We start from the raw sequence: 24,220 nt of genomic DNA on the forward strand, positions 1-24,220 counted from the left end.
TATAGTGCACCAATCCGGTGTATAAACCAACACTAGGTGGTTCAGGAAAAATCTTGTAACCCGAAAGACACCCTCTGTGCCAGTTTATAGAAACAAGTCTCAAAAAGAAGAAAAGAAAGTTATTGAAAAAGCTTCACCAGAGAAAATACGCCCGAGATGTTTAAAGCATGTAAAAGACGTGTGAAAAGTGCAACGTACAGTGAGAATGAAAAAGGTGAGCAAAAATAAGTCCTGTCAAAACTAGCCGGCAAGACACCAGTAGAAACCTAGAAGAGTAAAGACACAAGCACTTAATTGATCAATAAACTACCTTTTGGAAACAGTTCTGAGGGATTGTCACAACGTAGTACAACGGTATATTTTTCTTCAGTGGATAAAGATCAGTCCACTCGGCCGTAGGTGGACACAAATCTATAAAACAAGTACTATGGTAAACAAGCATCTGCATAGCCAATAGGTCTCGCCTTTGGGACCTTATAAGTGTTTAGCCATGCAACAGTTGCATAACTAAATACTTATAAGTTCCCAAAAGCGAGACCTATTGGCTATGCCAAGCGGCCGCGAAAGTGATCGCGATCAAACATCAAAGCGGCCCCGAAAGTGAAAGTAATCGCGGTAAAGCGCGGGGCGCGCGCCCGCGCACATGCACTGTAGCTCTAGGCAGGCCTGGTAGCACTTTTTGGAGCCCTCTCAATAAGTCTCGCCAGACCAGCGCATGCGCTGGGTCAGGCAAGACCTAAGAAGGGCCATCCCAGAGAACACAGAATGGTCAACTCATAATCGAGACAGTAGGAACTTAGTGGCGATTAGCCCATACGAACCAAGAAATGTCTATCATTGTCTATAATAAGAACGTAACACATTTTTGGAACCCTGGGCAAGCGCAGGTGGGGAGAGAGAGGTAACATTTAAACCCAAATTGTGATGAGTCATTTATTAAAATTGTTCTGTTTTAAAACAATTATCTAGACCCATAAAATTCAATCATTTAAAGTTGCATACTTGGCATACTCCTAATCCCGGCCAAATCTAAAACTCTTAGACGCATGTATATGCATACCTTGGTGTAAGAATCAGTGTCTTCAATACATGGAAGATTATGACATTTTGGAGCCAGGACCTTGATAAGTCACTAGCACTCTAGGTGACAAGTAGAAAGCGAGAACTATATATTACGTTCTATACACAAACAAGTATATCAATAAAAGCATATACAAACGAGAGAGGCTCTTTTGGTCCACAAATCACAAAAATGATAACAAAATCCATCGATCATCACGAAAACACACTAACAATCGACTTCTGTGTGTGTTAAAATCATTACACACATAGGTTTTTTGAATTTGGTAATTCATAGCACAGACAAGATCCGCCCAAATAAATGCAAGAACAGGTATATCCCGCATTAATACATATATTTTTTTTTAGAAAAGTTCCAGTGCATATGAGCATATATGCAAGAGAATCTTGATAAGGACATGGAGGTTAGGACCCAGTCCCTTATTAATGATTGATGCCCCCATAGATAGTTGTCATAGTAAACGTTTCAGTTCAAACAACCAGTGTTTTTGCCCCTCACCCCTCACCCCCCCCCCCCCACCCCCCAAAAAAAAAAGTTGTGTCGGCTGTTGCCCAAGTGGGAATTTTGGAATAAAGAATATAGAACTATCCTTTGGCCTTTGTGTACTCATTACGATGTGATGTTGAAAACAACTAAAAGGACCCAGTAAAAACACGGACCTTGATTCCTTCTTTTTGTGGTGGTGCTCTGAACACTATTTCAAAATTTGTGTGTATGGTTTGTTCCTACAAATGACACTACTTGGATGACATAGCGTCTTCCGTATCATTGAGCACGCCAACTCAACATATGTTTGTTTAAAATTTCCTGAATTCTTGTATGTGCTAGCAATATGACCACCATTATCCTGTGTTTATATATTTAAAACCCTTTGGAATTCACTTAAAAACACAGTTAAAGTGCAGTTATTGTTACGACTTAAAAAGAAAAAAACACTGTATTTCATTAGTTAAGGTTAGTTCCGCAAACTGTCACTCCCGCAACAGCCATGCAAGCCATAACACGCACAGCAAATAAAGTGCTTATAGCCACATAAAGTTATACCAATAAGTAAAAACACCTATAAAACACATCAATAAATATCACATATTAAAACCAATAAATAACACAATTTATAATCACTCTGTTGATAATGTTAGTGTTACTCTGACATGTAATCTCATCATTAACATTGTTTATGGAGTTTGTAATCAAATCTGCCCAATCAAGGGGGAGGTTATGAGCATTGCAGCTGATGTATACCGACCATCATTAGCAATTCACAAAGCACCATATGGACATTTTACACATAATCATAGATACCCACAAAATCAAAAATGTATCGACATATAAACACCAGCATACACATACAGTCCCTTATTTGAATAACTGCGCATCCACATTCATGTGCTCTCACCTACCAACATTCACTCCTACATGCACCATCAAATACCCACACAACCCCCATCATAGGCCTAAATACCCACCATTATGTGCCAGCACACTGACCATCATTCAACCATATACCCATCATTTACTGATGCTCTACAGTGTCTATTACAAAATAGCAACCAACATATGCCGTTCACACATCATATATTAGAACACACCATTATATGTCCTCACAACTACTAGTATAGCCACACACGACCCCCACTGACACAAACACATAGCCATGTTAATACGCCGAAATCTAACAACATACATTCACACAACACCGTCGTAAACCCCGCAGCCATCATAAACAAACACACCACCCATCATGAAGCCATTCAGCAAACATTTAGAAATGCTGTAGCGGGTCTACAACAAAACATCATACAGGTATTACCACATGATTTAAAGCCACACATCAGCCATTATCTGTACGCACAACCACCACTATATGCTAATAAGAAAATCAAAAAGCCATGTTTACACAGCGACTCCAACTAAAATATGAACATTAATCCACCATGAAATGCCCGCACACCCACCATCATACAACCACAAACTCATGATTTACCAGTGTTCGGCAATGTTATTACAACACCCTTAAAAGACCTCCAAACCATAATTAGCACGCTTTACAAGCATCACATTTGAATCTTTCTCAGGTACTAGTGTGTGGGAATTAAGTTTGACCTTTTACAGTGGCCCCTTAACCCGTCAATTTCCTGACTTTTTCGTTTTAAAAGTGAAGCTACTGTTAACATATCAGTCAACTTTAAATCCATTTCAACTCATGTTTTTTCATGTATAGATAGATAGATAGAGATATATTAAATGTTTTCACTGCAAAAAACAAAAGTTACAGGGACGTTATAGTTAGGTTCAAATTTTACACACATAAAACCATAGGAATTCAGCAGTTATAGTTGTCTCATGTAACTAAAACTCGTCCCCTTCAATCCTAAGGGTCCTTAGGGGCCAACTAGACTACCAGGTACCTCCAGTAATCTCCACACTGGTATTTCTGAGAGGTGGTCTGTGGCCACGCCCCTCTTTACACCACTCTGCAAACTCTTCTCTTGGTGCACTGCTGCTTGGTGACCTCAGGACAAAAGTGGACTTCATACCCCGAGCAGCAGTGTACCAGGAGGCGTGTTTGCAGAGTGGTATAAAAAGGGGGCGTGGCCTCGGAACACTCTCAGCAGTCCAGCTGTGTGGGGCTTACTGAAGGTACCTGGTGGGCTAGTTGACCCAGGGACCCTCAGGAGGCAAGGGGACTTTATCCCCAACCAAGAGCACGCCAAGAGGCTAATTTGCAGAGTGGTGGACAAAGGGGGGGGTGGCCTGTGTCCACCCATCAGCAATCCCACTATCTGGGGCATACTGGAGGTATCAGGAAGGCTAGTTGTCCCCTAAGGACCCCCAGCAGCGAAGTGGACTTTAATCCCCATCCAAGAGCGCGCCAGGGAGCGTGTTTGCAGAGTGGTGGGGAAAGGGGGCACGGCCTGCTATGAGAACTTAACAATGCTGCTGTGTGGGACTTACTGGAAGTAAAAGGAGGGGGTAGTTGGCCCCTAAGGTTGTCCTTGGGGGCCAACTACCCCTCCTGTTTCCTCCACTAAGTCCAACACAGTGGGATTGCAAAGAGGTATTCGGAGGCAACACCCCCCTTTCTCCACCACTCTGCAAAAGTGCCTCCTGGCACAGTGCTGGTTGGGGGATGAAGTCCACTTTACTCCTGAGGGACTTTGAGGGCCAAGAAGCCCTCCTGGTACCTCCTGTAAGTCCTACGCAGTGGAATTCCTGAGCACTGGTTGGAGGCCCAGCCCCCTTTCTCCACCACTTTGCAAACGTGACTACCAGTTAAAGAAGCATTTGTAATTTAATAGGTCTCGCATTTGCAAGAGCTAGAGCTGTTGGCGTTGTAAATGTAAAAGTTTTTTACTAATGGTTTTTGGAGTGGAGTGGATGTACGTTGTGTGTAGTGGAATTATGTGGTATGTTGTGCTGTGAAATTATTTGGATAGAAATGATGTAGTATTTAGTGTATAGAAATTATGCAGAGTGGGATTATGTGTTATGGAGAGCAATTATTTGGTTGGTAGTCTGTGTTGTGGAGTGGTAACCTCAGGTTTAGTCTTCCTCGTTTCCATAGAAGCTAAACTATGAAATCAATGAGACAAAAAAAGAAGGAATCATGAAGGAGCACTTCTGCACCTAGTCAGAGGTATGAGCAGGGCCACTGGAATTATGCGACTGTGTGGCTGCACCAACTCTTGCTCAATTATACGTTTTCCGCATTAGCCACATAATCCATCATCCTGCTGCCTAATCTGCAGATTTGAACAAAAAAAGCCTTGTTTCTAGCTCAAATGGCTCAAACGTTACCAAAAATGCAGCAACAAGTGTTACAGCGTGGTGGAAGGTCTTTTGTAAACCTAGAATGGTCACCTGTTACTTATTGCTAAATGTGGGTGTTAAATTGGTACTAATGGTGTGCAAGCCACTCTTGCTTCTCTCTGCACCTACCTTGCCTCTTTCTGCATTTGTTGCTTCTTTCTGCATCTTTCTTTCTTTTTCTTTTTCTGCACTTCTCTTGCCTCTTTCTGCACATCTCTTCTACTTTCTGCACCTCTTTTGCCTCTTTCTGCACCTCTGTTCCCTTTTTCTGCACCTCACTTGCTTCTTTGTGTACCCATCTTGCCTCTTTCTGCACCCCTCTTCCCTCTTTCTGCACCCCTCTTGCCTCTTTCTCCATCCCTCTTCCTTCTTTCTGCACCTCTGTTGCTTCTTTCTGCATCTCTTGTCTCTTTCTCCACCCCACTTTCCTCTTTCTGCACACCTGTTGCTTCTTTCTGCACCTCTCTTGCTTCTTTTTGCACCCCTTGTACCTCTTTCTGCACTACTCTTGCTTCTTTCTGTACCTCTCTTGCTTCTTTCTACACCTTTGTCCCAAATTTCTGCATCTTTCATGCCTTTTTCGGCACTCCTCTTCCCTCTTTCTGCACATCTCTTGTCTCAGTCTGCCCACCTGTTTCTTCCTTCTGCACCCCTTTTGCCTGTTTCTGGAACTCTCTTGCCTCTTTTTGTACCTCTGTTGGTTCTTTTGCACTGCTCTTGTTTCTTTCTGCACCTCTCTTGCAAATTTCTACACCCCTCTTGCTTCTTTCTGCACCCCTCTTACCTGTTACTGCACCTCTCTTGGTATTTTCTGTACTGCTCTTGTTTCTTTCTGCACCTGTCTTGCAAATGTCTGCACCCCTCTTACCTCTTTCTGTACCCCTCTTCCCGCACCTCTCTTGCCTCTGTCTGCACCCCTCTTTCCTCTTTGTGCACCTCTGTTGCTTCTTTCTGCACTTCTCTTGCTTCTTTCTGTACCTCTCTTGCAAATTTCTGCACCCTTTGTGCCTCTGTGTGCACCTCTCTTGCCTCTTTGTGCTCCTCTCTTGCCTCTTTCTGCACCTCGGTTGGTTCTTTCTGTACTTCTCTTGCCTCTGTGTGCACCCCCGTTCCCTCTTTGTGCACCTCTTTTGCCTGTTTCTGCAACTCTCTTGCCTCTTTCTACACTTTTCTTGTCTCTTTCTGCACCTCTGCTGCTCCTTTCTGAACTTCTCTTGCGTCTTTCTGCACCCCTATTCTCTCTTTCTGCACCTCTGTGGCTTCTTTCTGTACTTCTCTTGCTTCTTTCTGCACCTTTCTTGCTTGAAACGAAATGGCGACTTATAGAGCACAAACAATCACTCGAGGGTGTCAAGGCGCTTGCTCATTGAGACAGGATTTCGGCTAAAGAGTTTGCGGGACTAAACAACCAAGTTTTCAACGCTTTCCTGAAAACTAACAGATTTTTCTCCTGTTTCAGTTTAATTGGGAGAGAATTCCACAACCTAGTGCCCAATAAAAAGCTTCTTTCTCCCCCCCCCCCCCATAGCATTTTTTCACCCTGGGAACAACAAGATCATTTGCAGAGGATGAGCGAAGGTTGTGTGCTGGAACGTAGGGTATCAAATTCCGTTTTAAAAATCCTGGTCCTATATCCTGTGTGGTCTTAAAGACAATACAAAGGGCCTTGAACTCTTTACGTTTTTTTACTGGCAGCCAGTGTAAATCCTTGAGTGCCATTGACACAGATTTGTGTCTTGGGATGTTCAACAGGAGCCTGGCTGCCGCATTATGAACAACCTGCAATTTAGCTAGGCATTTTTTTCGGAGGTCGATAAAGAGCATGTTGCAGTAGTCAGCCCTTGAAAGGACCAGTGCTGAAATCACTAATTTACGGAGCTCAGCTGGGATGAATGGGAGTATTTTTCGTTGAATTTTTAACGTATAGAAAGAGAGGGAGGTAACCTGATTGATGTGGTATTCAAATGAAAGTTTGGAGTCAAAAGTGACTCCTAGGTTCTTAACCTTAGTCACTGGTGTTGGTAGTAGCTCTTATTCCAGGGGCCATTGATCGGGTGACCAGAAGTTAGTGTGGGCCCCGAAAAGCAAAACCTCCATCTTGCTGAAGTTAAGTTTTAAGCAATTAGTAGCCATCCATTCCCCAACCTGACGGAGGCAGGAATGGAACTGTTTCAAAGTGTCGGTGGGGGATCCTGACACTGAGACGATAATCTGCGCATCGTCTGCATAGGAGACAGCAGAAAAACCCATGGACCTGATCAGTTTCGCCAATGGTGCAACATAAATATTAAAAAGAGTGGGGCTCAGGGAGGATCCTTGTGGCACCCCACATGGTAATGTAAAATTGGGTGTTCTAAAATTATCTAAAGCCACAAATTGTTCCCTATCCAACAAGAATGATTCAAGTAGGGTAAGTGCATTCTCTTTGACGCCGATTCCCTTTATAACTTCCAGGAGTTTCTGATGATTCACAGATGCCTCTCGACCCGTCTTTGGCTCAGTTCTGGAGGCTAATCTTATCCAATTCAATGAGTGGATTACAGGTGCTGTTTCTTCGGTGTCGGCGGCTGGGCAGCCCAGGTTGAGAAGAGAGTCCCCCTCCAAACCATGGTTCACCCCTTTGCTTCGGAGTCTTAAGCACAGCTGCAAAGTTGGGCTTGGCGCTCCGGTGGATACCAGCTCCACGACAAAGTGCTTCTTAGATCTAAGCAAAAATGCTATTATAGAGCGACTGGGGAGGCCAAGGGCCTGTACTATGCTGCTCGTATTGAACGGGCTAATAACAACGCTAAAGAGATCTTTGCCATAGTACAGACTTTCCTTGCCCCTAGTGCTCAGGTAGCTGTGGCCCCCGCATCGGACACCTGGTGCAACACTCTGGCATCTTTTGTCAAGGATAAGATTATCAGCATCCAGGAGACATTTCGGCCTCTGATGAAGTCGGCTAGCACTGAGCTGGTTCCCACCCTGCCTAAGATCTCTTCAATTTCCTGCTTCTCTGAGTTTTGTCCGATTGACTTACTTGACTCTCTTAAAATTCTCAAAGCCCTCAAGTCTGGCTCGCCGTACGATCCGTGCGCCGCCAGATTACTTTCTGATCTGGCAGATACCATCAATTCTGAGGTCAACTACTTGGTCAATCAATCACTCGGGGAAGCACTTGTACCCATGGCATGGAAACATGCTCTAATTCTGCCACTTCTCAAAAAGCCTTCCCATGATCCTCTGCTCCCAGAGAACTATCGACCTATTTCACTCTTGCCTAGTCTGGCCAAAGTTTGCGAGAAGGCAGTCACGTTCCACCTGACTAATTATGTTGAGGCGGCTGGCGTTCTTCATCCTGCGCAGTCCGGATTCCGCGCCTCCTACAGCACCGAATCCGCCCTGTTGGAGGTTTCGGGGTCGATTCGCGAGTGTCTGGACGCCGGCGGGAGATCGGCACTTATATTGCTTGATCTCTTGGCGGCGTTCGACACGGTGCCCCACGCCATGCTCCTTGACCGCCTCTCGGACATTGGAGTGTCTGGAAATGCTTTGCTTTGGATCAGGTCCTTTTTGGAGGGAAGGCTGCAGCAGGTCTGGCTTCCTCCGTGTGCTTCGGTCCCCTTGAGAGTTAACACGGGGGTACCGCAGGGGTCGTCACTTAGCCCTCTGCTTTTTAATATCTATGTGACTCCGCTGGTTTTCCTGGCGGAGTCCTTGGGGGCTAAAGTGATGGCCTACGCGGACGATACCCAACTGCTGTTCACTTGGAACAAAGAAGACGACTCGGTGGTCAAACCTCATCAGTGTCTGTCTTCGGTCTTTTAGTGGTTGGCCAATGCACAGCTGAAATGCAATGAGGCGAAGTCGGAAGTTCTGCTGTTCGGCTCTTTTTCCTCTGAGTTTAGAACAAGACTTTGGCCCTCGGGCTTTCCATGTCTCCCAGCGATCAATGGAGCCGTCAAAAACCTCGGCGTTTGGTTTAATGAAAACCTGAACTTTGCCTCGCATATAAAAAAACTTGCTTCTGAGGAGTCTTAAGAAGTTTCTTCCTTTGCTCCCAGACCGGGTTAGAGAAACGGTGGTGCGCGCTCTGCTTCTCTCCCGTCTAGACTATGCTAACGCTCTCTTGGTAGGGAGCCCTGGACACCTTGTCAGGAAATTGCAGGTGGTCCAGAATTCGGCAACTAGACTTCTGGGCGGCCTGTCCTCCCGGCAAAGTGCCCGGGCCCAACTGCGGGCACTTCATTGGCTTCCCGTCGAGTCACGTCTTAAATTTAAAATGTTGTCAATTGTACAACAGGCCCTTCATGGTCTGGGCCCTAAGTATCTGCAGGACAGATTCTCCTTTTATATTCCTAGGAGACAGTTGAGGTCATCCTCATTACTGCTCATGCAGACCCCTAAATTTAAGCGTGCTCGTTTGGGGGGCAATTTGTTTGCCCGCAGAGCCTGCCTTGCCTGGAACGCTCTTCCCCTGTCTCTGAGGGCTATCTGTGACCCACACCTGTTTAGAAAATCCCTGAAGACACTGCTGTTTTGATGGATATCGGTGGATGACTGCCTTTTCTGTTGCTAGCGCCGGGACACTTCCGAGTATCTGTGCGCTCAATAAATCAAAATAACATAACATAACAGTGTCAAACGCCACCGAGAGGTCAAGCGCACTGCCCCCCGAATCAACGGTTTGCCTAATCATTTCTGAAGGTGTGATCAATGCCAATTCGGTACTGTGATGTTTACGGAACCCAAATTGAGTGTCATCAAAGAGATCATTCCTTTCAATATATTCAGATAAAATATTATTCATGGCTTTCTCCGCCATTTTCGCTGGTAGCGGGAGTCTGGAGAGCGGACGATAGTTCTTGGGCTCAGTATCATCGAGATTTGTATTTTTTTAAAAGGGGGAGCACAGATGCCAGCTTCCAACTGGTGGGGAATGTGCTAGATAAAAACATTTGATTAAAAATGGGCATCAAGTGAGACACAAAAATCTCAGGTAAAAGATTAAAGATTTTTGGAGGGCATAGGTCTTGAACTTGAATTGGTGGATTTTAACAAGTTTATTGTTGCTTCCATTGTCAGTGGCGGAAAAGTAGATATTTCAGAAGAATCACTTCAATCTGCGTGGGTGTCTGGCGCAGTACCGGCAGTCCTAAGTCTGGCTGAGGCCACTGACGAGTCAGCTATTTCTTGAATCGTGGGTTTAGCAAAACTGTCGTAAACCTCCTTGACTTTATCTTGGAAAAACGTAGCCACCCTGTCACAGACTGCCTGGGTTTTGGGTGAATCAACAGCCTCAGTGCATTTGGCTAAGCGTTTTACTGTCAAAAAAAGTTCTTTTGATGAATTTTTTGCTGTAAGTATCACCGTAGTGAAATGCCTAGTTTTTTCTTTACTGATGAGTTTTTGTATACTCAAGTAAGGCTAATTTATAGTTAGCTTTATTCTCTGGATCGGGAGATAGTCTCCACCTCCTTTCCAGACAACGACATTTTTGTTTTTGTGTCCTAAGCTGTTCAGTGTACCAAGGTTCAGTAGGTCTAGCCCTGTGGCTAGAAATGCATTTAGCTGGTAGACTTTGGTCTATTGATTTTCTCAGCCAGTCCTCAAATGCAGCCACGGCTTCATTTGGGTCTTCTAAGGGTAGTGGGGCATTTTGGTTTAAAGAAAATTGAAGTGCACCCACATCCAACTTATTCCAAGGTCGCTTCTTTCTGCACCTCTCTTGCCTCTTTCTGCACACACAGGGCTACTTTTAAACTGACCTCAGGCTCAGCAGTGCACACATGCAAGTGCAGAAAAGGGCTGCTGGCCTGTAAACTGCCATGCCCTATTATATGCTAGGGACTTAGAGGAATTTTAATCCCCCTGCCCTATTCTGTACTAGGGCCTTAAAGGGGAGGTCATGCTAATCACAGGGGTACTCCAACCCATAGTGTACCCTAGTGTATGTATGTGTTTGCAATGTATTCTAAGTGCCTTTCAGCATAGCACTGGCTCCGGGCCTGGTTAGGCAGAGCCCAGGGTCAGTCAGAGTCAGTAACCACCAGTACCAGTCAGCAAAATGTTGGGGGGTGCCCAGGGCACAGGATGACTGCAACAAGGCCTCTTTCTGCACCTCTGTTGGTTCTTTCCGCAAATATCTTGCTTCTTTCTGCACCTTTATTCCTCTTTCTGGACTTCTGTTGCCTCTTTTGCATTTCTCTTGCTTCTTTCTGCACCTTTCTTCCTCTTTCTGCACATGTCCTACCTCTGTAGGCATAGTTAGAAATTAGCATTTAAAAAATCTTAGAAATTCACTGAAAAAAACATAAGTTTCAGGGATGTTAAAGTTAGAAATGTTCATTTAAAAAAACCTTAGAAATTCAATGAATAAACCATATGTTTCAGGGATGTTATAATTAGAAATTAGCATTTAAAAACCCTTTGAAATTCACTGAAAAAAACATAGATTTCAGGGACGTTATAGATACATATTAGCATTTAAAAACTCTTTGAAATTCACTGAAAAAAACCATAGGTTTCAGGACCGTTATAGTTAGTTGGACATTTCACTCGTACAAAACCAGAGAAATTCGTCCGCTATAATTAGTTGAGCTAACTATAACTCGCACCCCCGCAATGCACTGCTGATGAGGTCACATATTACATCATTCATGACATGGTCAGTGACTTCACTGATGACATCATCCACGTGATAATCTGATGTACGTCCTCACACCCTAATATAACCTTTGATACAACCACTCTAAAATACAGACTACCATTTTCGAAACCATAGACACACCAATACCAGTTACTACATACCCACTCACTGATTCCTAGGTCTAGCATCTTCAGAGCCCATTTCCTGTTCAGAAGTTGTGTCCTCCGAATTATTGGCATGTCTGATCTTTAGAACTGCAACTTTCTTCTTTTCTAACTGAGGTTTAGATTTTGGCTTTTCTTCTTTTTTAGAAGTGTAGTCTTGAGCGTGCTGTTTGTCTCTGGACTTTGTATGCTCTTCTTTGTGATCTGACCATCCTTCCCTCTCTGGGTTTTTCGATGAACCTTGAAAGAAATGAGAAGAACGTGTATCTGTATCCTGATACCTGTCAGGGTTCCTAATATTATCCCTATTCCTAAGGTTATGCCTCTTTTCAGAGGGCTCCTGTGGAGGAGATCTACCTTGGGATTGAGATAAGTTTCCTTTAAATGTTTTTTATTTTTTATTTTCCCACTTCTTTTTAGAAGAAGCAGGTGTCTGCTTTCAAGTGTCCTTTTCAGGACTGCCCATCAGTTGTGATTTTAAAGCTTTTCCACCCAAACTGTCTCTGCCTAATTCTGCATACGCAGTTTTAGTTATTTTGGGTAGTTCGTATTGTTGATCTAATGGACCGAACTCCCTTAGGCGTTAGCGGATTGCCACTGACGCTGCTTTCCCCTTAATATTAACTAATATTGGTCATAGTTATTTAATAACTACATCCCCAAGTTCAGAGCAGGCTCAGCTCCGTACTCATTTTGTATTTGTCTTAATACATCTGGTATCACGGCTAATGAAGGAATACCATGTGTCCTGGTATATATGGCAGCAAAGACTGTACCCTAAGAGGTACAATCCTCTAACTGTGGGGTTATCCCCATGGGCAAGCAGATTCTTAGCATTCTGTGTTTTTCAAACGTGGTAGTATTTGGGAATACTGCCTTGAGCTGAGTTATTTTCTGAGCTACCCAGAATGGTATTTGTTCACGTTTTGTGGGCATTTTGCCCATTACCGTGTGTAATGTTTGTGGAGTTTTTTTAGTTGCTGGAACCTGTGATTGAGTACTATTTGCTGCAACTGTTGTCGGTTGGACTGTGAAAGTCCTCATGACGAATTACGTCAGGTTTCTGTAGATTCTAATTAAATCTTTGTGTTGTATGAGCTGTGGCATTGTATTAATGTCGGGGTGTGGTGTGTAAGCCGCTAATATTGGCCATGTCGCCCCGGCTCCTCCGAGCGGGCCTAATCTTCTTAAGTGGGGTAGGGCACCTTTAAAACAGTATAAATGTTCCTGGTATGTGAGTGGAACCTCTATGTCCTCGCAGGCACCGTATTCTGCTGGTGCATCTCCCTCGGTGTAAGAGTGAAATGTGTTTGTTGTAGCATCTGCTACTGGGAATGTAACCCTCAAATAGAATACTTCTGTTATATTTGATTTGTGTGCCTCAATCACAATAGTTACTAAGCGACCTTTTTCTGATGAACCTTTTTCTAATAGTTTTAGGGTGATAGCATGTCTGAATTTAGGTAGAATGAGAATGCCATCTACTTCTTCTTCTCCTACTGAGATGCGCTGAGCCACCACCAGGGGATATCTGTCCTCAGTCATTCGGAGATGAAGAAGTGTGTTCAAGGGAACAAAGATAAGGTGTTTATTGCACAATTTTAGAAACACTATGTTCTGTCAGCAACCAATAAATAGGATATTTTGCCTACTCAGCTGTGACGGAGTTTGTGCCCACCCACTCCAGACGTCTCTGGTTTTGTAAGTAGGTGTCTCTGAGAAATAGCATGACTGAACTACTCAGATTCTACTGTTAAAATAGTACCAAACCAAAGTAGGGTGTCATGTCGTGTAGTTCCTATAGTACCCATGCAGGACCTGCACGTTTGGATAACATAAACTGTGGTATTGGTGGCAAACTGGTTCCGTGCACCCCCACCGAGAAATGTTAGCCTGTTTGTATTTAATCTAACTCACAGTGCCACTAGTGTCTCCTTTTATCGGGGAGAGATTAGTTTCTGGCAACCTTAGAACATTGCACCCCTGATCCCTCGAGATCTTGGAAACAATGTACTACTTTTCGTTCAGTCACTCATGCTCATTTAGTTTATCTCAGAGATGCACAGAATAAACAGTCTGGGCGTTTCAATAAGGATTTATTGAATAGTTGTTTTTCTCGTGTCAAATATATTAGCTGCAGCAACCATTAGACAGTAGCAGAGATATATTATCAGCAGTACGATAAATATAGAAGGATAGTACAGTTCTACCATCTTGCAATAAGCATGAATAAATGCATGAATATAAAATGCAGGATAAAAGTGCGCATACTCATACGATGCCTATCTATATGTACTGTACTTCACATGTGAGTAGGTGTGTAATCAAGAGTCCCTCTAGGTTTAGTCAAACACCATTACCTGAAGTGTAAGAATGCAGGAGCCCTTCTTGGTCTCGAGTTGGACACCACACGAGGAATGTTTAGACCACTATCAGCTGGAGCGTCTGCTTGCAGGAGCCTCAGTGACTCTGGTCAGTGAGTCAGCCTGGAAGTCTCGGTTCCCTCTACCTAATACTAGCAAGAGGTGCTGTATTTATACAGAAAAGTATATAGAGTCCCTTTGTCCCTTTTTCCTTGTGTTAGCCATTGTTGGGTTTGAGGATGACGTATGGCATGAACCGTGTACGTAGATATGGGGAGGAAGGTGGTGTAGCCCCAGCCTGGTTTCTAAGAACACTTATAAATATTCATTCATACTGTGTGAGTCCATCGAAGATGTTATAGGAGGCCTTTGTTAGGGAAAACCCCTTCTTCTGCACCCAGAACTGAAACTAGATAAAGTTTCAATCCTCAGAGCTCGTTATTGTGTACTGTAGGGAACTAATGTAGGTGGAAGATTATGCCTATATAAGGGCATCTAGATTCATGCCTATATTAGGGCATCGATATAAAACATAACACAGGTGCTCATGTATGTTTGGCCATCTTGAGACGGCCGGCCAAACTGACATAAGCACTTTTATTGCCTACCACTCTTCCTCTCCCTGCTGCTGAAGCTGCGGTATGGCCCTGGCCGTCCTAGACTCCCGACTAGAAGTGAAAAATAAAATGACTATAAAATAGTTATATTGTATTTTTTTTTTCAGGCAGTCTGTTCTGTTATTCCCCTGTCCCTTTGTACTCATTTACCGCTCACACCTGCAACACTTCTCTTGGAAGGCTGATCCCTGCATTCACCATCCTTCGGTGAATGGAGGGGGCTCTAATGTTTAAAACCCCTTCCCCACCACCAGGCACTCACCTTAAACGGCCCCTCTCGCTAGCAGTCCTCTGTCTCTGAGGCAAGCACCCCTCTAGGAGTGTGAATGCGACTCTCCCGCTCCACCAGTGCGCAGGCCAGGAAACTATAACCTGGAATTTGGAAAAGCAGTACATTAAATAGAATAAGGTTTAGTCTCGGTGTGTTTCATGCAGCCTTGATAGTATTGGCCTGATAATCCAATAAACTGCATGGTATTCGACGGTACAGATGTTCTGGGTCTGTTTCTGTCTTGGGGTTGGGGAGGGTGGGGCAGATGAGGTCTAACTTCTCAGTAGCGATTAAAAGGTATCAACCTTTCTGGGGCGAAGATACAATTTTTGCACAACGTCTGCGCACACTTTCATTTGTGACCCAACAATTATTACTCACTTGGCATTCCTCCCTCTTGTACCTTTTTCTTTCTTTTGATTTTTAGTAACTTACTTTCTGTTTTTAAGTTATGATTCTGTTATTTGCACCGTAAACAACATGTTGTTGGCACGCCTTGATATGCCTTTTAATGGACTTAGTTGGGATGAAAAGCTACACTGGGTGCTCCAGACTCAAAGCTGTGACCTGCTTTACAAAAGCAGATCTCAGCTGTAGGAAGTTTAGTTCACTGAGCTACCTTGCATTTGACCATGTGACTCACAGTTTACACACAAGTCGACGCACTAGTTGCATTAAGCCAGTGATCTACCTCACTCCAATGCAAACATGTGACCTGCGGGTTACTCTCTTTTCTCTTCAGCAGAAACTTTAAATCAATGAACTACATTTACAGATCTCCTTCAGTAGAGGGCGCTCCTTGGTCATCGGCTGCTCTCAGTGCTGACCCAGCCTCTCTCTCCATTAGAAGGGAGTGAGCTTTTGCCTGTTCCCGACAGGGCACTGATGGAGTTGCCTCCTTCTTTAAAACCAAACTTTAGCAAAAACCAATAGGTTTTGTCTAGTTGTCAATGGTTTTGTACATGCTGCACAGCAGTTGAACTGCTTTGTAACATGGCTTGTAGTAAAATAAAATTCTGCTATGGCGTGGCTAGCATTGTCTGCGTCATATCATTTTTATTTTTTATTTTGTCATGTTGCATAGCAGCTCAACTGCTGTATAACATGTAAAGACAACATTGACAAAGCAAATAAAAATCACACAGGCGGAACCTGTTGGCTTTTACCAATGCTTGTTATTGGTATCTGTTTGTCCAGTGCAGTTAAGATCCAGGTGTAGTAGTTGTGTATGTCTTTTGGTTGCATGTTTATTGATTTGGTTTCCAAGATGGGAGTTGAGTTTGAGAATGTGTGTTTTTTTTCCTGGTCTTGTAAAAGCTTTTTGTTGATTTTTGCTGTCTTTGAGGAATCAATTTGTTAGAGGTGAAAGGCTTCAAGGCAGGTTGTGGTAACTGTGGTTAGATTCTTCTTGTCAAACGATATGTTGTTATCTCCAAAAATGTGTTAGTTTGGGTAGTCCAGTTGGTCACTGTATCTAGTAAGATATCTTTAAAGTTGGCATTGCCCACTTTGGTGATCTGTAAATTAAGGTGGTCTATATATTAAGAGAAAAGAATAATTTATAGTTGAAGTGGAGTGACATCTTATCAAGGATTCACAGCCGTCAATGTTGTGGCTTTCAATTTGTATTATATGTAGTGATTTTTTAGGTCTCGCCTGAGCCAGCGCATGCATGCGCTGCCCTGGCGAGACATTTAGTAAGCGGGATTTTGAAAGTGCTACCCCATGCTTTGGCTGGCCTAGCGCTTGCGTTCACAGGTCATTAAGTGAAGTGCATCGCGGTCACCTTCACTTTTGCAGCGCACGTTAGAAAAGCCCACTTTGTTGTACTGTGCAGTTTTCAACTTGTGGTGCGTTGTGTTTTATTTCCACATACTTCAACAACTGATGTCGTTTCCTACCAACAGCGGCAACTTCCATTTGCATTCTGGGGCAAAACAAGTGCCTGAGACACACTGTTACAGTACAGGCAGCCGAAAACTACGCCCCAGGTGCCCATAAAACTGCTCTTCCATCCAGAGTGTCTGCAAGACTCGGGAGTCCTTCACTGAGCAGCAAAGAACGAAAAGCGAATGATGTCATATATGCTTTATTTTAGAATAGGAATGTCTAATATTCAGAAAAAATCGGGGGATGCATTTTCCCCTTAGCTTGTGTGAAAACAGAGGCAATTTTAGGCAGGAGACTGTTAAAGGCGTTTTTTTGCTTCAACAATCGTGAGTCTCCCGCCTCAACACTCAACAGGGTCGATTGACATGTATCCCAGAGGCGCTAGGGTGTCTGATCCGTGCATAGATAATTTGACTCGTATTCATTAACTCCTTACGAACTAGTCTTATCTGGACGACCTCTTGTCCTAAACGTGTTTAGAGTGTTCTATGTTGACGACGTGAAATATCTCTATAGTTTTCAGCTTCGTAGCTCTTTCATTTGTCCACTGGTTTAGTTGGAAACCAAACAGTTCCATGAAATAGGCAAGTTCGCCACCCAGTGGCCTGTGGCGGTAAATGCCCGATCAATGAAGAAAACTTGGAATTTGAAATCAGTTAAGGCCCACTGCTACGCTAGCACCGAGTCTGTCTACCTAGCGCTTTCCTGCACTTGAAGCACACGCGCTACATGAACTACAGATTAACATTGTATTATCACCCATATGTATTACTGAGATCGACTTTGTCAGAGTGTTGCTCTTAAGTACTGCGTTTTGCTTTGATGGAATTCTGAAGTCCGTGAAAGTTTGCAGTGAGGTCAGGGCAGACATAGACTTGTTTGCCTTATCGCTGTCTTTTCAAACTTAAAGTATGCAGCTTTTTGGAGCACCTCAATTATATTATTTCTCCTCTTAACATTGCCCCAGTTTGTATTTTAATCTTCGTTACATATAAAGTGTTTTAAGCACCCTTTGCGTAAACAGCTGCTACAATGTTGTCATAACCACATTTTTCCTCCCAAGGTGATTTAAAATGGCCTCTGCCTACATCTCCTAATCCTTCACCAGAATGTGTTTGATATAAAAGGCTGGAAAGCGGTATCCAGCATCAATTGCGACTACTGCAGGAGCACTTTTTTCCAAATAAGGTCTTACACATTGCTTTCTGCATGCACGATGCATATTAACTTTTAGACCTATTAAAATAAATAGACATTTCAACTTTAATGTACCGTCAAATCCTCAAAATATATATTTTTTTATATGTGAGTAACAACCTCACATTATTTTTGATGTAAGCAGTCTTAGGCTCATATAACATCCCCTAAGGCAAGACTCGCCCCAAAACATAGCTGCATTCTCCTTTCTCCCACTGCACCCAATGCCTCATGCAGCATGGACAAGTTGTGCCATTACAGTCTGAGCTTCCGACTTTGCAACTGGGGAACCACGTTTACCTGTCTAAAATGTTTGTGATTCCGTAGAAATAACTTTCTTGCCCTGTGAATAAAAAAACAAGGGACATTGTGTAATGTAACTGGTGCAAATGGAAACTGGCACAATATCTTTGGTTTGAGATTGCACTTTATAAAACTGTAGAAAGAAAATATGTAAGGCCTACCACCTGAGTCAAGTCTGCAGCCATTTGCACAGAGCTGTAGGGTAGATGGTATGCCATTGCTGTATGTGTGTGTGGTGCCTGTCTACAGTGTGTGTATGCAGTGCCTTTCTGCAGTGAGTGCGCGCATGCGGTGCCTGTCTGCGCGGTGTCTGTGTGCAGTGGCTGTCTACAGTGTGTGCGCGCGCGCGGTGTTTCTTCTGTGTGTGCATACTCGAATTTGCATAGGTATCAGAATGCCAACACTGTCAAAGGACTTGAAGTAATGCCTGGAGGTAATAGACCCAGTATATCATAGATTATTTACCACAAACCTTAATGTCTTTAATGGCTAATGTAATATAATGGATATTGTGCTGCATGGCTAAACACATAAAAGGTCCCAAACGCGAGACCTATTGGCTATGCCAATGCTTGTTTATGAATGGCAGTCGGGACTCTTCCAATTTTACCAATGCGGTTTTTGTTGATGCGAAAATCAGGTGGGATAGCTTCGTGACATGGGGGTGCAAAGTCTTTGCTGAACCATTTTTCTGTAGTGAAGGTGAGGTCTGGTATAGTTTCTGAGAGAAGTTCAGAAATGTTCAAGAAATTTGTGTTCATGGATCTTGCACTGTAGAATAATCATTTTAGTTTTTGTGTTTCTTTCTTCTTCATTTCATGGTGCTTTGGAGAGGATGATTTAGTATTGGTGGAGGAGCAAGGGGCATAGTACATTTTAATATGACTGGGTTGGGGATATTCCGGTTGCAGCTTGTGGCGGAAATAGAAGAGAGGTTGTTTGGGTAGAGAAATCACATGTTTGACAAATGTTTTGTATATGTAAGCTTTTCGTGGTGGGTAGTGGTGTTGCAACCTATGTGTTGCTGGGTGGTTTGAGTGGAGTTTGGGGAGTTCTAGTGCGAAGTTTCGATTAGAGAACCTAGTGATCATAAGTTTGCGCCTTCTCGTGACTTTTAATTTCCTTGTGGCAAGTGACATTGATTTGTAAGTTGTTTGAGTTTTGGTTTTAGAATTGATGAGTTATTCTTGATGGGTTGGGTGTTGGTGTTGTGGTTGTTCAGTTTTGTTGTTGAATACGACATATGGTTAAGGGAGGTGGTTTAGTAGTAGTTAAGGTCACTCAATGAATGTTTAAGAAGGTATGCCTTTAGTTTAAGTAACATTTAGAGAGTAGTAACAAATAAAGATTTTATGACTTAGTGGTTGCTTACCTGAATTTCTTATGGCAGAGTTTCTGACACTAGGCCTTTTCGAGGCCTGGATAGACAGCGAACATCCTTTACCTAGACACCATAAGCTATAGGTTTAAATAGCCCTAGAGATCAGGCTAAATCTACCAATGGCCTCTGTAACCCTAAACAATCAGAACCCTTGCCCTGGACCCTATAACCAATGGGAGCCCTAGCAACCAATCACAAACCTCGGTCTAAAAACGATTCAGAGAATCAAAGCTGCCCTCTCTTACCAACTTTGGTCAGGGTGGAGGCGTATACATGTGCATGCGTGTGTTAGTTACATTCCAACCATCATCATCTATCCAACCTGTAAATCAAGAACACTTAACAGGGCTTGATTTCAATCCAGGATCATTTATCAGATTTGTGTGCTAAGAGCAATAAGCTTTCTAAGGTGTCTTTAGAAGACTGAATCTATCAGTTAACAAGTAAAGGAAAAAATGTTGGTAGGGGAAGACAGTAGTCCTGCATCCCTACTTTATTACACTGCATACATGTTTATAGAGAGTGTGTGTTCACCCCAATGTGTTTGTTGGTGTTCTTATTTGATGTTTGTTGTTACCCAGCTGAATATTATTTATTGAGATCTCGAAAAGATTAACAGGTTAGTGGACACTCTGGGACTCAAATTTGTGTCCCATGTAGTCAGAAAACACATCCCTCAGTGAGTGAATTAGTCCTCGGAGCCAGAGCTGGCTTCTGAAGAATAAGATGTTTGTATCACTTTCCTGTCACACAGAAATCATTCTGACATATTCCGACATTTGTCAAACACAACCTAAATGTGACTAATTCGTTATTGCCCCTATTTTTGGGGTACATGAATGAGTCATTCTAGTTGCATGCTTGCTTCTATTCTATCTTACTCATGTGGAAGAGTTTACCGATGCTCACCAACTAAATCTAGATAGTTCTTGTATTATGTAGGATGCATATTACTTTGTCCTATCATTTTTCTGTATGATGTGACTAAATGATTACCTGTGTGTCTGCTTGCTCTTATTACATTGTTTTTATTTTCAGAAGTGATGATGGAACCGCCTATGCAACCTCTTCCTATCAACTGTGAATGGCTTGTAAAAAACAAGAACAATGAAAATGCAGCTCAAGAGTAATAAGATTTAAAAGACACAGACTTGACTCAGGATTGAACAGCCTTTCTTCTGGACAATCTGCTTTATGGATGAACATCATTTCAAAGTCTTTAGAGGATGTTTTCACTGACTATATTTGCACTGAAATTATGTGACCTTTTTGCCTTCCACAACTTTATTGCCATTACGAAACTCCAAAGTGCGACTGCTTTCAACGACCTTCAGTATGCATAGTTGCATGAAAAGATATTGAGTGTGTTGTTCGTGTAGGCAGACTTCCTTCATCCTTATGACAGATGTGTAATGGAAATGTCTTAAATGCAGGTGACTGGTTTTAAAACTTGGACTTGATCTGAAGCGGCACTGTGGATTTTGTCTGCGGTATGCTTTTTATCGAACTGGAGCTTACAATATGTACTATAATTACATATTCTTGTGTCCGCACTCTTGAAGTTGCTTCCTGTAATTCTAGCTCAGGATGGCTTATTGTGGCCTATTATCACGAATGTTTATTTTCCAGAATGTGGGATCCCAAGTCGTAATGACTTCTCTTTCCTACTATTTCATCATGGAATTTCTCTTCATATTCTAGTTTGAAAGATACATGGTTTCTCGTTTAAGAGATCCTGGGTTCACAAGTGGTAAATTTCACTGCTTGTGGTGAGTTGATGCTTAGCCATTTCCATTAATGTAATTTTGCTCCTTTCTATTTTCCGTCATCCTTTAGAATTGAAACATTTTCCCATAATTTCTTTGTGTCATGTAAACACTTTTTTATTAAGTTTAGCCTTTAATAATGTTAGATAAGTTATTATCGTGTAGTCTGGAGATCGCATAAACATTGGTCCTTTTGAATTTTTCCTAATATTCAATGTTTTACCGAAATGACTAAGGGAAATAGGCTATCTTGTTCTCTAGCAGCCATCACTTCGAATTGGAATGAGAACATTTTAGCTCAGGGAGCAATTTTAGAATGAAACAAGCTTCAGCCCTCCACTGTCTACTCTGCAGTAAAAAAAAAAAGTGTGGATTAATCATGTATCCAGGAGAGAGGATATCTTTCTCGTACCTATTCAGCACAACCATTTAGTCATCTGTTAAACGTGGCTCTCTCTAGGATCATAACAACAGGAAAGACAGTTACTTTCATCTTGAAACTGTTCTTATGTGTCTTCATAGTTGAGATGCTCCGAAAGTAATCTGCATAAGAATTAGTGAACATTGAAATTCCTACAATTTTGACATTGGTCATGATGGCAAAACTTTAGGAGAAGAAACAATTGAGTAGAAAGGCAACCTCTTTGGCAAGGTGCCACCGATAGGCAAGTGAGTTGTCTCCATTTCACACTTTTGGTGGTTGGCAAGGCTACAGTATCCAGTTGTTTAATAATATTTCTATACCCCAATGAAAGTGGGGCAAGGGCAAGTCATATTCTTTTTACTCGCACCACTTAAAGATACCTTTAGTAACTGTGGACCTTTAGAGTGCAGATACTTTTGGTAATCATTTTGACCTCTTTTTCGAGAACAGCCTCCTCTGCCCTTATTTCATGAAATTTTTCTAGCCAATGCAATCTTCTTTATTAGCGGTGTCCATCTGCCCATTCCAATTTAGTAATTAGATGATTTGGATAAGGAGAGCTTGTGCATTGATGGCACTAAGAAAAACATTTGTGTTAATACGTGAGAAAATGGCTTAAAGACATTTGGAATCATAAATCCAAGGAAAATTAAATATTTTATCTCCTTAAAGAGATGGACATCTGGATCTTTACACTTACATTTAATAGTAAAGTTGTGGCTTCCTGGATTTTGTGCACTGGATGAAGTTGATTCATTATTCTTGGAAAAAGGATACTCCATACAGTGTTGTACACCGGTACCGATTTTTGATTTGAAGATAAGTGTGCGTGTTAAAAACGTGGACATGGGGTCTTCTTGAAATACTCTAGAGGGATGAGAACAAGGTCATAAGGCAATAATTAGCAAACTGCTTTCCTCAATTGAAGGCAGCAACTGAGTACCAGCTCATCTGTAGGTTAGCATGCTCTTGCTGTATCTCACTCAAAAATGAAGACTGTTAATTTTTACTTAGCTATATAAAGCATTCCATGTTTTGCACAGACATTTCTGCTTGGATACAGATGCCGAAACTAATTTTCAATTTGATCAAGATGTATTGAGTAAATAGTAGCCTAACAAGCACTTAATACTTTTCACGGTTTTCTATTCAGTTGACAGCCCCACTGTAATGCAGCGTGCATAATTTGGTCACATTCAATTCTGTTCTATCAATAGAGCAAGATTTACAAATCACTTGTGCACATGCAGTTATTCCTATATTTACACTTTGCATTATATATAGTCACTAATAAGGTATACGCAGTGCATGAGCTGTTTTCTTACTTAAGAATGGCACTCAACTTACTGCGGACGTGGCTTTCTGCATTAATTGCTCAGTGTCACATTTCTGACCTGATTCCTCTGCATGTGCATCACATATGCCTAGTAAGAATACTGATGGGTAATTTGCACATCCATATGTTAGTGAATAGACTTTACAAACCTCAGTGTGTAGGAATGGCCTGACCCCATTTTAAACCTTGCAGACTAGGTCTCATAATCTCAATCTCAAGAGTGTTTGAGCTGCCTGCAAGCGGTCCTCTGTTCCATGTGTGTGTCTGGAATGGAGCAAACTAATTTAGCAAAAAGGTGTGAAGAATACAGAAAGAAATGTGAGACTAAAAGTATGATGAAGTGTCATTTACCCATTCCACCTTTTGTACTTGACAAACATGGCACAAATTTAAAAATTTCCTATTTTGTTGCTGCACCATTGTTTAGAATTTTGGCACGTTTGTTGTATTTGAACTTAAGCCTTTAAAATGTTTTTAGTTTCTAAATTCATTATGCTGTTAATAGGGATCCAAAGGTATTCCTTTCCAGGAAAGATAGACGACTACTGCTATTACAAATGAATAATTTATTCTTCTGCCGTTCTATTTTAAAATTCGTATCCATTTTATGAAAATAAATATGTATTGCAAGCTTTTATTTTGTTGTATGTGAGATATATATATATATATATATACACACACATACACATGTATTATATGTGTGTTTGTTGCATATGAATTGTTACGTTGATGTTTTCATTGTAACTTTAATTTTAGAAAAAAAATAAAGTGTGCAAAGTTCTATGCTTCTTTTCGTCGGTTCACCAATATGGAATATTCGCAGAAATTAGGTTGATGATAAAAATAAGCATGCAATGGTAATGTGAATTGGCAAAGAAAATACATTCATTGCATGGTGAAAATAGACCAGATATATTTCAGAGTTCTAGTCGCATATTTTGCTAATATATGTACTTCTTTGATTAGCAGTCCCCATCTCACTGCAA

General features: G+C 42.1%; 1 protein-coding gene across 1 annotated transcript in view; it reads left to right on the plus strand.

Annotated features, from left to right (window-relative positions):
• The window catches only part of LYSMD2 (LysM domain containing 2), a 230,738-nt gene extending 206,723 nt beyond the window's left edge, over nucleotides 1-24,015 (plus strand). Inside the window, exon 3 of the mRNA XM_085644186.1 lies at nucleotides 20,747-24,015. Coding sequence (XP_085500312.1) covers nucleotides 20,747-20,792 — 46 coding nt within the window. The 3' untranslated portion in view covers nucleotides 20,793-24,015. The remainder of the gene's footprint in view (nucleotides 1-20,746) is intronic.
• Nucleotides 24,016-24,220: the final 205 nt, after the last annotated feature.

Source organism: Triturus cristatus, chromosome 3_1, assembly GCF_964204655.1.
Source record: "Triturus cristatus chromosome 3_1, aTriCri1.1, whole genome shotgun sequence".
Classification (NCBI taxonomy): Eukaryota; Metazoa; Chordata; class Amphibia; order Caudata; family Salamandridae; genus Triturus; species Triturus cristatus.